This window comes from Aspergillus uvarum, assembly GCF_003184745.1.
Source record: "Aspergillus uvarum CBS 121591 unplaced genomic scaffold BO82scaffold_45, whole genome shotgun sequence".
Classification (NCBI taxonomy): Eukaryota; Fungi; Ascomycota; class Eurotiomycetes; order Eurotiales; family Aspergillaceae; genus Aspergillus; species Aspergillus uvarum.
The window spans coordinates 256234-267893 of NW_020291342.1; the positions used below are offsets into that span (position 1 = coordinate 256234).

The 11660-nt window shown below is 55.2% G+C and overlaps 4 protein-coding genes across 4 annotated transcripts; 3 read left to right on the plus strand and 1 right to left on the minus strand.

Annotated features, from left to right (window-relative positions):
* Positions 1-2089: 2089 nt before the first annotated feature.
* BO82DRAFT_385077 (uncharacterized protein) lies at positions 2090-4618 on the plus strand. Its single transcript, XM_025638151.1, has 4 exons — positions 2090-3172; positions 3229-3701; positions 3799-4240; positions 4452-4618. The coding sequence occupies exons 1-4, from the start codon at positions 2232-2234 to the stop codon at positions 4498-4500; spliced, it is 1905 nt and encodes a 634-aa protein (XP_025489782.1). The 5' UTR covers positions 2090-2231; the 3' UTR covers positions 4501-4618.
* Positions 4619-5088: 470 nt separating this feature from the next.
* Positions 5089-6717, plus strand: BO82DRAFT_419707 (SNG1 family protein; the record flags this gene model as incomplete). Its single annotated transcript, XM_025640118.1, has 2 exons — positions 5089-6543; positions 6601-6717. Exons 1-2 carry the CDS (start codon positions 5182-5184, stop codon positions 6715-6717), a joined length of 1479 nt encoding a protein of 492 aa, XP_025489783.1. The 5' UTR covers positions 5089-5181.
* Positions 6718-7610: 893 nt separating this feature from the next.
* Positions 7611-8599, plus strand: BO82DRAFT_356340 (class I SAM-dependent methyltransferase). Its single transcript, XM_025635700.1, has one exon. It carries the CDS (start codon positions 7695-7697, stop codon positions 8505-8507), a length of 813 nt encoding a protein of 270 aa, XP_025489784.1. The 5' UTR covers positions 7611-7694; the 3' UTR covers positions 8508-8599.
* A 994-nt stretch (positions 8600-9593) lies between these two features.
* On the minus strand, positions 9594-10625 carry BO82DRAFT_404220 (uncharacterized protein; the record flags this gene model as incomplete). The annotated part of the gene is made up of 1 exon (XM_025639427.1): positions 9594-10625. One exon carries the CDS (start codon positions 10623-10625, stop codon positions 9594-9596), a length of 1032 nt encoding a protein of 343 aa, XP_025489785.1.
* Between the last annotated feature and the right edge of the window lie 1035 nt (positions 10626-11660).

Here is an 11660-nt window from a genome sequence, read left to right on the forward strand (position 1 = left end):
AGCAGATCGAATGAGACGACACGCATTAGTGTCAAGCTAATGGCTTAGCTTCTGCCTGGACGATCCGATGCCGCATTGACTGTTGGCGCTGGGCTACCAGGCACTCATGTACCTGATTATTCAGGGATCTTCGGTTCCATGGCCAATGATTATCCGATCATCACTATGCGCAGTCCCTTGGACAACCATGTCTCGAAGCCATCCGTTTGCGGCATGCTCTCCCAGTGTTGAGCTCGGAATAATTCGTGCAGAGATCCCGGGCTTGTCACCGATCATAGCCAGGTTGACTAACGCTGGCCAAGCTACTGCATGCCTGGTGAGAATAATGCTGCAATGACTCTCCGTGTTGCTCATGGTCGAGCACGAGCATGGCGCTGACAAGTATGATTCTTGTTCGACAGGGGCATCCCGTCATTAGTCAGGCTTGAAGGACAAGACGTTGCTCCCGGGGAAGGTAACACGCAAAGATAGCCGAGGCACAGTCGGAGTAGCCTGTTCTCATTTGAGCAGATAATGGCTGGTTAGCAAAGTAGGGTAATCGACTTTGCAAGCCCGGGCAGGAGCAGATGTTGACGATGACGGGTTGTGGAAAGCGGAAGTTCCGCCCTCTTCAGCTGAGGACCAGGAAGTTGACCGCCTTGGATCGTATATATCTCAGGCATCAAGGCACCCAGGATTCAGGCATCCAGGATTCAGGCACCCAGGCTGTCAGGCCACCTTCAGGTTCCACCTCTACATCAACCACCCATCATTCACTCCTCGCAAATAGGGCGGTCTCCAGTTCAGCCTGGTGGTTCGCGGTATTTAAGGTACTTGGAGCACATCACCCGAGTTATTCGAAGATAGACAGACTGGCCTGTGCGTCCAACCCGCGAACCGGGGCTTCTGGACATACCCTACTCACGGTCGCATTCAGCTGCCCACAAGCGTGATGTGAGACATGTTGCAGTTCATGCATGCACACATACTCTGTTAGCCTCACCAAAAAGTTGATCAACTTCACCATCGATTATTGAACTCTTGAGGTTGCTGTGCGCGGAATACAACCTCGACAATCTATATGCAGCGAGCGACACTGTCGACTGCTTTTCTTTTCTGTACGGTCGGAGCCTGAACTTACTATACCGCACCCCACACCCCCTCCAATTAAACCACCGTTGATAGTCTGTAGATTCCAATACGTTATGCGCTGCTGGTCAGAAATAGCCTGATGGGATGCCTGCAACGCCACATCTCGTATTGCAGTACCTCGAGAAGGATCAACAAGCCACCAAGATCAACTGACTGATCGAAAGCGCACTCTTGGGAATACTTCACGGACTTTCAAGCATCTAGACTCGATGTGGGGAGTGGGGCTTCGGGACCGGATTCACGATAAGGCTCTGACTCTAGATCTTGAGTTCGTGGGAGGCTGTTCTTAGGGACGGAGAAACATCGTCCTTTCGCATGGAACACATCATTGCTGTTTCTGGGCCGGAATTACAGCCCAGAAGCTCGGCCGCAACCGCGTCGTGGGACAGGTACTGAACGCGGTGGAACGTGGGAGACGTGGGGCATGCCGGCCATGATATAAATATATGGTACAAGTCTGACTTGTAGCTGCCTTAGTGCGCTTGGGCTTCCAGGACTCGGCCCATTCACTTCCAGAGAAGGACAGCGACCGCACACGACAATCATGCTCGAACTTCACTGTGGTGTGGTGACAGAGCGCTTTACCCCTGGTTGGGTCCGGGGTATCGCATGAGCGAGCCCGGGCGCCCAGCGAATCACTATTGAAGGCGTCAGCCTCGTATCATGCACGAACACGAGCAAAGACCCTGCAGTCCCGACCTGTGGCCAATGCCTTCCGACTTCCAACACATCGATCAGCATTTCCCCTTTGGTGGCATCAGCCATCTACACGCGCTACTATGAAAATGTAGCGTTCTAGCGAAATATGCATCTGCAAGCGATTGGATTTAAGTCAAACCCCGGTCAAAGTCAAAATAGGTGTCTGCTCAAGCCTTCTCTTCCAAGCATGTGAAGCCACCCAGAATGCCATAAATTCCACCCCCGCTGCCTGATGGCGTCGGAACGTAGAAGAGAGGAGGCTCTTTGAGCAGGTCCACGTCCCTGCAGCTGAACATTTATAACCCAAAGTCTGAACTTTGACCCCAGCTAGCATCACTACCGAAGGATCTGCTGTCTCTGGTTTTTGAGTCCTCGCACGCGATTTGCGGAAAATAAAGGCCATGTCTGCGGCGCTCTACACCTACACGGGAGTCTGGATCAACTGGTCCGAGGGAGCGATCCGGGGAGCCACCTTGACTTTGTCGCAGACCAACTCCGGCATTCTGAGCGCGTTTCTGGCTATACTTGTTTCCCTCGCAGGCAGTCTGTTCTGGAGTATTCTGAGCTTTACACTCCATCAAACTGGGACTACAGCCCCTGATCGACGGCGGGATGCACTCCACTACCAGCGACAGGTCATCCTGCGCAACAAAGGGGCAGCTGCCGCGGCCTGGGCTCTGCTCACTCTTCCCTTTGAGACCGGGCGAACAGCGTCAAAGTTCAGAGCTGTCGGGCGATCGCTACCATTGGCACTCCTGCCCATCCTCGTTCTTATCCTGTTCGGTGTATCTGGTCTGTTCACCAGTTACATCACCAAGGCGGCCGGCAAGTCGACGCTCATCATCGGTCCAGGCTGTGGGGGCTACTCGTTCAACGCCACGGATGTGACCGTCAGCAACACCAAGAGTCTGCAAGATACCTACGACGCTGCTACATACGTCCGCCGTTGCTACCAAGAGGACGCGAACGAGCTCGATTGCAGCACTTACATCCGACCCAGTCTGCCGTTTACCACCAACCCGAATGCTTCCTGTCCGTACGATCCCAATCTCTGCGCGGACGGTGGCAACGCGGCTCTGCAGATGGACACCGGCTTACTCGATTCGCACGGGGACTTTGGGATCAACGCACCCCCGCACAACCGAATCAAATACCGACGGGTCACCACCTGTGCCCCGGTCAAGCACGGGTCCGGGCTCGGCAGCGTGCAGAACGACTCAACCTGGGGCCAGATTGTTTACATCAATGCCGGATATCAGTATTATATGGGTGAACCGTACCTGAACTACACATTCTCGTACACCCCGATCCCAAGCGTGGATGGGGTCGGCTACACACTGAGGTGAGTATTGGTATCACAAGTTAGATTTCAAACGAACCGCACGCTGACCGACGCAGCGCCGTCTTCGCCAAATCCGACCCCAGCGGACTCCTGAACGGCCTCGAGTCATGGAAGCCGACCGAAGCGATCAACCAAACCGATGCGGACATCACCATGATGATGCTCAACCAGAACAATATCAACTACCTGCAACCCAGCTACGACCCGTGGATGACCGCTCTCGAGCAGCAGAACTACAGCATCGAGGGGACAAACGTCACCTCGTCGATGTGGACCAAGAGCTACGAGGTGAATTTATTAGTATGCACCGACCAGTACCAGATCTGCAACCCCAACCGACCCGGGCCAGACGGGTGCACCAAGCTCGGCGGGATCCTGAGCACCTCGCTGTCCACCTTCACCATCGACCCGACCAAATTCCTCGGATTCAACGTGTACCAGATCGCGACGATCGGCCGATTTGTGTCGGGCAACAACGACCGGAGCATGTACTCCAACGTAAACGGCCGTGGCGGCGCAGCGTTAAATGGTGCGTAGCCTATCCACCCCAGCACAATTCTCTTCTCCACACTCTTCCCCCCTCCCCCCCCCACCTCAAACCCCAATCCAATTAACCAAGAACGCAGCCTCATCAATCGCCTACAGCAACATTCAATTCTATATCCCGCCCACCCAATGGCAAACCGAAGTAACAACCTGGTTCGCCACCTCGCTGGCCAAGGAACAAGCCTGGGCGGTGGAGTGGGCCACCGCGCCCAAGAACTTTCCGGCGACCTCGCTGCTCGACCAGTCGTCCGTCGGGTGGAATGTGACGGCGCCGCTGAGCAGCTACGCGCGCGTGCAGTGCACCAACCAGCTCGTGCACAACGCCGCGGGGTACGCCAACTTCTCGGTCCTGGGACTTGCGCTGACGGTCGGGGTGTGCGGGCTGATTATCCTCGTTGGGCTGAGTGTGGACTCTGTGGTGGGCTGGCTGCGCGGGAACGGACGGTGGAGGTATATGCGGGAGCAGTGGGCGGTGGAAGAGACGCTGAATCTGCATCGCGCGGCGTATATGGGGTTGGGGGCGTGGAGGGGGGATGATCCGGAGGGGATGGTGCCGAGTTCGGTGGGGTTGGAGCTGGGGAAGGGGGTGCCGGGGCAGATGGCCGGGGGGAATGAGGGTGAGGGTGTGGGGATGCGGATGAAGGATGGGTATGCGGTTGTTGGGCATGAGGTGAGTTAGGGTTGGGGTTGTTTGCTTCGTTTCTGGATGTGTGGGTAATGGTAATGGTGTTAGTGAGGATGGAGCTGTTAAGGAAGGTCGGCTTGGAATTGGAAACCGTTGAGACTCGCTAGTTCTGCTTCAACTGTGTCGCTTCAAGCAACTGTAGGACATGTATTAAAGGTGGTGAGCGCTATCGTGGTGGGGAAGTAAGTGCATTTGTTCAAGATACATACTCCGCTACCAGGACGTGGATGCCAGAGTTGAGGCTCTTGGCACACCTTCGAAACCGCGAGGCTGCTCGGTAAGCCGGCCGTCAGTCACACTTTTCTAATTATTACCATGGTGAAAAATCTCCAACAAGCAATCGCTGCGCATGTACAGTACAAAAGGGGCTTTAGAATTGCTTCTGTAAAGGTTAGTAAAAGCTCGTGTTCACTCCACTATGCGCAGTTCAGATGGCCGCATTGGGCATAGCCCTAAGATGCAAGCAACTACCTCCACGTGACTACAGCCATCCCGAAAGGGTAACTGGTTTGTGGAGCTGGAGGGAGTTCCAATATGACGGGACAATTAGACTGGAACAGAATGCCGGGATTGCAAGACCGCTTCTTTAAGCGAAACGCTGGTTGGTGGCGCGCTCGTATTCATATAAGCACCGAGTGACGAGGAGGAGCCCGACCTCCGCCCCACCATTTCCTCGGTGCAGTAGGTTATTAGGAACTGCTAAACCACCCAGAGCGAACTTCCAACGGCAATTCAGGTTCCTGCAAATTACAGCTTGGCTAGCGACCCGACCGACGTGATGACCTTCTACGCGCGCGCCCGACGGCAAAAGCACCTGAGCATCCACGACCCGGCGGTGCGATCGCTGCGCTTGGCGGTGCTCAAAGCGGCGGGGATCAACCTTCTGGTGCTGCAGTTGCTGTTCCTGGGGCTATTCTGTTATCTGTTCGGCTCGCTCTTCCAGCAGACGACGCATGTGCACAATCTGAACGTGGTGTTCGTGGACTACGATGGCGGCGCCATCGGGGAGGCTGTCCGCGCCGCGTACCAGCAGCTGCAGGGCCCGGGGTTCCCAACCCTAACCGAGCACTCGACGGCGCAGTATCCCCAGTCGGACGCCATCACCGCCGCCGTCTGCCACATCGACTACTGGGGCGGGTTGTACATTGCCCCGAACGCATCGAACGAGCTGGCCGCCGCTCTCGCCAGCGGCGCACGGCACTCCCCCGACGAGGTGCTCACCCTCGTGTGGAACGAAGCGCGCTACTCCACCGTGGTGGACTCGGCTATCTACACCAGCATGCAAACCCTCTCCAACGCCGCGCGCAGCGCCTACACCAGCACCATCCCCCCAGATACCCTCGACAACACCACCAACCTCACCACCGCCCTCAGCATCCTCTCCCAACCCTGGACCCTAACCTCCACAAACCTCCAACCCACCACCCAAGGCTCGCGCCTGATCTACAACACATTGGTAATAATCCTCATCATGATCCAAGAATTCTTCTACCTAGGATACATCAACAGCGTCTACCAACAATTCCACCTGTACACAGCCGTCGCCCCGCACCGAATAGCAATCATCCGCCAACTGCTTGCAGGAACTTACACGATGCTGGGCGCACTCTCCACAACCGGCGCAGTCTGGGCCTTCCGGTACGGATGGTCCGTCTCCGGGGGCCAGTTCGTACTCACCTGGCTGGCACTGTGGCTCTTCGCGCACCTGAATTTCCTGGTGCTGGACCTCTTCACGATCTGGATCCCCGCGCCCTTCGTGCCGATGGCGTTCATCTCGTGGATCGTGGCGAATGTGACCTCGATTCTGCTGCCGTTTGAGCTGGCGCCGGCCTTTTATCGGTGGGGGTATGCGTTGCCGGCGCATGCGGCGTTTCAGGTGCTCGTTGATGTGTGGTCCGCGGGTTGTAATCCCCAGTTGGGGTATGCACTTCCTACCCTTTTTGGGTTTGAGGTGTTGGGCTTGCTGGGGAGTACGGTGGGGGTGTATCGGAGGGCACATTATGCAGTCCTCGCGAAGGAGAGGGAGGAGAGGGGTTGGCAGGAGAAGGTCGCTGCTGCTGTTGGGGCGGCGATGAAGATGAAGGAGGAGAAGGAGGAGAAGGGGGAGAGGAGTGAGGAGGGCTCGGCGGGGACGGGGCAGGTTGCGGATGCTGCTGTTACCGCTACAGGGACAGTCCCAGGCAAACAGCAGCTGCAGCGAGAGCAAGAGGAAGAGCGGATGGATCAGCTGGCCCGAGAATTATCGCAGGTGGAGAGGTCGGCTACTCGCAGGCAGAAGCCGGGGCCTTGTTTCGATTTGCCGTTCACTGCATGATATTGGGGTGGAGTTTGTGGCGCTGGCAGTTGAACATACAGTACGCAGTACAGAACCTTGAAATTATACAGTAATATGTGGCTTCATCAAGGAGCTCTTATTAATTGTCTAGGTAAAGACGTATATCTAATACAACACTGTTCTTTATCTTGGATGGTGTATATAGCTCGGCTGCCTGAGGCATCAATGGGGGCGACTAGTAGCTAGTGCCTCAGGCAACACTGATAAGTCATACTTAACCGAACCACCCAATGAGAATGTATTGATTTATGCAGCAGCACGGACTGCTAACACAACCGGTAAATGAACTGGCCATGTAAGCCAGCCGGCCACCTGTGCATCCCCTACAGAATAGCTACTTTTCGAGCAGCAACAACTCCACTAGAGGAGTCTGGACGCTACGAAAACTTGTATATAATCACAATTACTATATGTTCTTCCTTTTACCCAAGAATTAGTTCTTCGAACCTTACAAAAGCTTCTGTATACCTATTAGGAGGATGTATCTATCTCACACTATACATAACTATTACTATGAGCGAATAATAGTTCTAGAAGCTTTCGAATATAATGAATACAAATCCTGAATGGCCTTGATAGATATAAGAAATTCTAAATAAATTTCATAGCTTTTTCACCTATATCTATGAATATTTTTGACATCAAAGTCACCCTTATAACCAACCAGGTGGCCGGCCGGCCTACATGGCCGGTCCGCTTACCCATTGACTTAGCATATCTGAGTCATCATGCACAACCGCCGCATATACCACCGTCCCCATACATCATGCATCTGCGTATGCAGCCCGCCGATATCGGCCCTCGAATAACCGCAACAGAAGCACTATATAAACCCACCGTTCATACCCCCATCACACCAACATAAACCCACACACAAAGCAGCTCTCTCTGTTCACAAACAATCCTATTTCCTCTCTTCATTCTAAGCCACATACCTCAACCAATTTGAAACCAAAATGACCGAAAAAGCCACCTACACGCACGGCCACCACGCGAGCGTCCTCCGCAGCCACGGCCAACGCACCGCCCAAAACAGCGCCCAATTCCTGCTTCCCCACCTCCAACCACACCACAAGATCCTAGACATCGGCTGCGGCCCCGGCACCATCACCGTGGACCTAGCCGCCCACGTCCCGCAGGGCCACGTCACAGGCCTCGAGATGGCCGGCGCCATCCTCCCGGACGCCCGCGCGCTCGCCGCATCCCGCAACCTCACCAACATCGACTTCGTCGAGGGGGACGCCAACGCCCTGTCCTACGCGGACGACACCTTCGACGTCGTCTTCTGCCATCAGGTCCTGCAGCACGTCGCTGACCCCGTCGCCGTGCTGGCCGAGATGCGGCGCGTGTGTAAACCGGGGGGCATTGTTGCCGCTCGGGAAGCCGATTACTCGGCGTTCATGTGGTACCCCGAGCTGCCGGGGTTGCGGAGGTGGCAGGAGTTGTATGACTCTGTGGCCCGGAAGAATGGGGGTGAGCCGAATGCGGGGCGGTTTGTGCATGTTTGGGCGCGGAGGGCGGGGTTCGATGCTGGGGCGGTGGAGTGTAAGGTGAGTGCTTGGTGCTTTGCGACGCCCGAGGAGGTGAGCTGGTGGAGTGGGACGTGGAAGGAGCGGGCGGTTAAGTCGGCGTTTGCGAAGGGGGCGGTCGAGAATGGGTTTGCGTCGGCGGAGGAGCTGGAGGGCATTTCTGGCGTGTGGAGGGAGTGGGGCGAGGATCAGGATGCATGGATTGCGATTCCGAGTGCGGAGGTGGTTTGTCGGAAATAAGTCGGTTTTGCTTGTGAATATTTTGGGGAGGGCTTTGGATGTACATAGACAGAGATATATACTTGTTGGCTAGGGCATGACCCTGCTTTGGATCACGAGAGAGAAATTATATTCATGAAGGTTTAGGCACATCGCCCAATCTCGAAGCGTGAGATACTAGAACCATTAGGGATATCAGTGCCTGGGGTACTTCATATCCATGACTGAGTGCGCCTTGTCCGACAAATAACTGGATTGATACTTCAAGGGGAAAGGGGGGTAGAAGCCCGGCAGGATGCTTCTACCTGCTTGAAGAGGTGATAGACATACTGCTGGAGAATTGGGGGTTATTGCAGCGGGCTCTCCGTTAGGTTCATAAAGGTAGGATTGATTTGAAATGAATGTATCAGGGCTATTGCAATGTGGCACGGGCAGCCTATCGTAGAATGAGCTAATGTAAAGAATACCACATCGATGATAAGACATCCGATGGTTCCTAAGTACGGTATCCGAGGCAAAAGATCAAGGTCGAGAGCCAAATGACGATAGATGGACTTCTAGTCAAACCATATTGGAAATAGTGCATAATTGGGTCAATGGGGATTTTAGTGAGACCTTGGATGGGAATAGGCCAAGGAGACCTGATAGTGCAAGCACTTTCACCAGGTGAGTGGCTCTTCAAGCATTTCTCCGAGTAAGTGCTCCCTTTCGCATAGTCCATAACAAGCACAATCTGGGTCGGCTATTTGAGTGCTTGTTTGACACGGACTACGAGGATTTGCATAGCTTGCCAATACTGCATCTCATATTACTTTGCTTATACCTTCGTGTCTTGGGCTTATAACCCCGGCCCAATCACTATGGCTGATCACCTACTGAACTTAATGAGGACCGTCCAAATTACCCTAAAGGATGATACATAGGCTTTAGGGCTCTCGTATTGCCACCTGTAGGCCCTGCATACAATATTCCTTACGTGCTACTCTTCTTCTCCGATAATGTTCTCCGATAATATTCATAATTATTTGCCTTGTCAAATGGAAACCAACGGCTACGAATCCAATACCTACTGAAACCTAGCAATCAGCCACACTACCAAGACCAGTATCAGCACGCGTCACACGAGCCACGTTTCTCAAACTGCTTGAAGAACGGATCCTTCCTTTTCAGCGGATGCACCCACTTGAGCATGCAACGGGTGATGTGCGGAAGATCCGCGCTGAAGGTGTCCGCCAACCACTTGTTCCAATCCCAAGTGACCCAGTCACCCCACGACTCCATCTCGGCATCCTTCTGCCACCAGCGCACGATGGGGCTAATATATGTCCCCGGGAGCAGATCGGAGCTCAGACAGTTGCCCGAATTCACATCAAACCACGAGCGGCCGACGCGCGCGAGCCCGAAGTCAATCACCGTGATGCGCAGCGGGCCAGCAGCCTTGTCCTTCCCGGCCTTTTTATATCGGGAATCCGGCCGGGCGATGATCACATTCCGCGGATATATATCGCAATGCCGGAGGTCACAGGCGTAGAACTCGGACTCGATCGTCACAATGCGTCGCATGATGGTCTGGCGCTCGGCGAGCGAGAACGACTCCGCCCGCAGCTGGCGCATGTCCATGCCCTCGACCAGCTCCGTCAGGATGAGGCGCACCTCGCACGGCTCCTTGCTCGCCGGGTCGGCGGTGTGCGTCGACCACGACCCGTAGTACTGGGGGATGTGCTGCTGCAGCCCGTGGTCCAGCAGGTGACGGTACGCCGCGGACTCGCGCACGTACTGCTCGTCCATGAAGTGCACCACCTGGGTCCACGTCCGGCCCGACGACGGGCCCAGGTACCGCGGGTCGTACAGCTTGGCCACCATCCGCGGGCCCAGCTCGTCCGGGTCCCGGTGCAGCGACCCCGCGTGCTTGGGCGGTCGCCCGCTCAGCACCTCCTGTACCACGGCCACCTGCGCCGAGTACCCGGACCCTACGCGCAGGCCCTTGCACACCCGCAGCCGTAGCTCTTTCTCGCCAAAGCGGCCGGGGAGCGGGTCCTGAGAGCGGCTGAACTCGTGGTCGTCCGGGGTCTCGTTGGGTGGGTGGTGTTCGCGGATCACGAACTCGAAGCCCAGGTGATAGGGGGTCTGGGGGTACATAGTGGATAGTTGACAGTGTCGCAGAGAGACCCTTCTCGCAGACTTTGATCTCGGGTTTTGCCCGGTGGGGAAGGGGGTATTTTATATGCTGTCTGGCGGGGCACGGCGCAAAAGTCGTTCCTCATGGACAAAGACATCGCAGCAATATGCGTCCCAGCAGGATCTATTGTACGTCCGGAAGTCGGTTCTTTATTGCCATAGACAAACTCTGTTGATAAATCTTCGCCAAGGGGAGATCGCCGGATACTTCTGGGTCCCCAAAGGAACGACGTCTTTTGTTCTATATGGATCACATGACCGGCGTCGTGCCCTAGAGAAAGGTAAGCAGGGGAGGGTTCTTCTGCATTCACGGCGAAGAGTACTCTCCTTCCTATGACTTTTGTCAAGCAAACTATTTTACTGAACGAAAGACTGATTGATCAAAGGCTTGTCCCCGAATTCAGGCTTCTCCGCGAGGCCTTTCCCGGTCGCGGACGGCCAACCGGGGGACTGCGGCGCATTCGGTACATGACAATCATCCGTTGGTCTGATCCATCTCCTTGAGGCTACCCGGCCCTTGGTGCTTTCACCGTATCCTTTGAATCCTCCAGATACTGACACCTCCGTGCTGGTTATTCGCCTACCTGAGCAACATCATGACGTCTCTCCGTTCCCTTGCGCCCGGCCCATTCGCCTTCGTCTACCCGTTGACCTGCCTTTCCTAGTCGCCGCACGCAGTCACTTGCCAGTTAGCTTCCTCTGCATTTCTAATTGCTTGCGGCATGGATTTGGTCACGACAGTGGTGCAAGGGGGGTGAGTGGTGAAAACGCAGTGGAGAAGGCAGCTGCCGCTCGGCCTACCCATGCCGAAATTGCCCCGATCCGGGTCCAGCATACCAGAGACGGTGTGAAACCATGTATGGTCATCTTGAAATTTGATGCTACCTGTTCTTTCTCTTCTAAGATTCACAAGGCGAAACGATGCACTAGGCCATATTCCCCTCCACCCAACAATTCTACACCACCCCCCACCCCATCTGTCTCTGAAATACCCAC

Coding starts and splice junctions, on each gene's coding strand:
- BO82DRAFT_356340 (XM_025635700.1), top strand. CDS start 7,695: ATGACCGAAAAAGCCACCTACACGCACGGCCACCACGCGAGCGTCCTC.
- BO82DRAFT_385077 (XM_025638151.1), top strand. CDS start 2,232: ATGTCTGCGGCGCTCTACACCTACACGGGAGTCTGGATCAACTGGTCC. Junction 3,702..3,798: donor TGGCGGCGCAGCGTTAAATG/GTGCGTAGCCTA, acceptor CCAAGAACGCAG/CCTCATCAATCGCCTACAGC. Junction 4,241..4,451: donor GCGTATATGGGGTTGGGGGC/GTGGAGGGGGGA, acceptor TAATGGTGTTAG/TGAGGATGGAGCTGTTAAGG.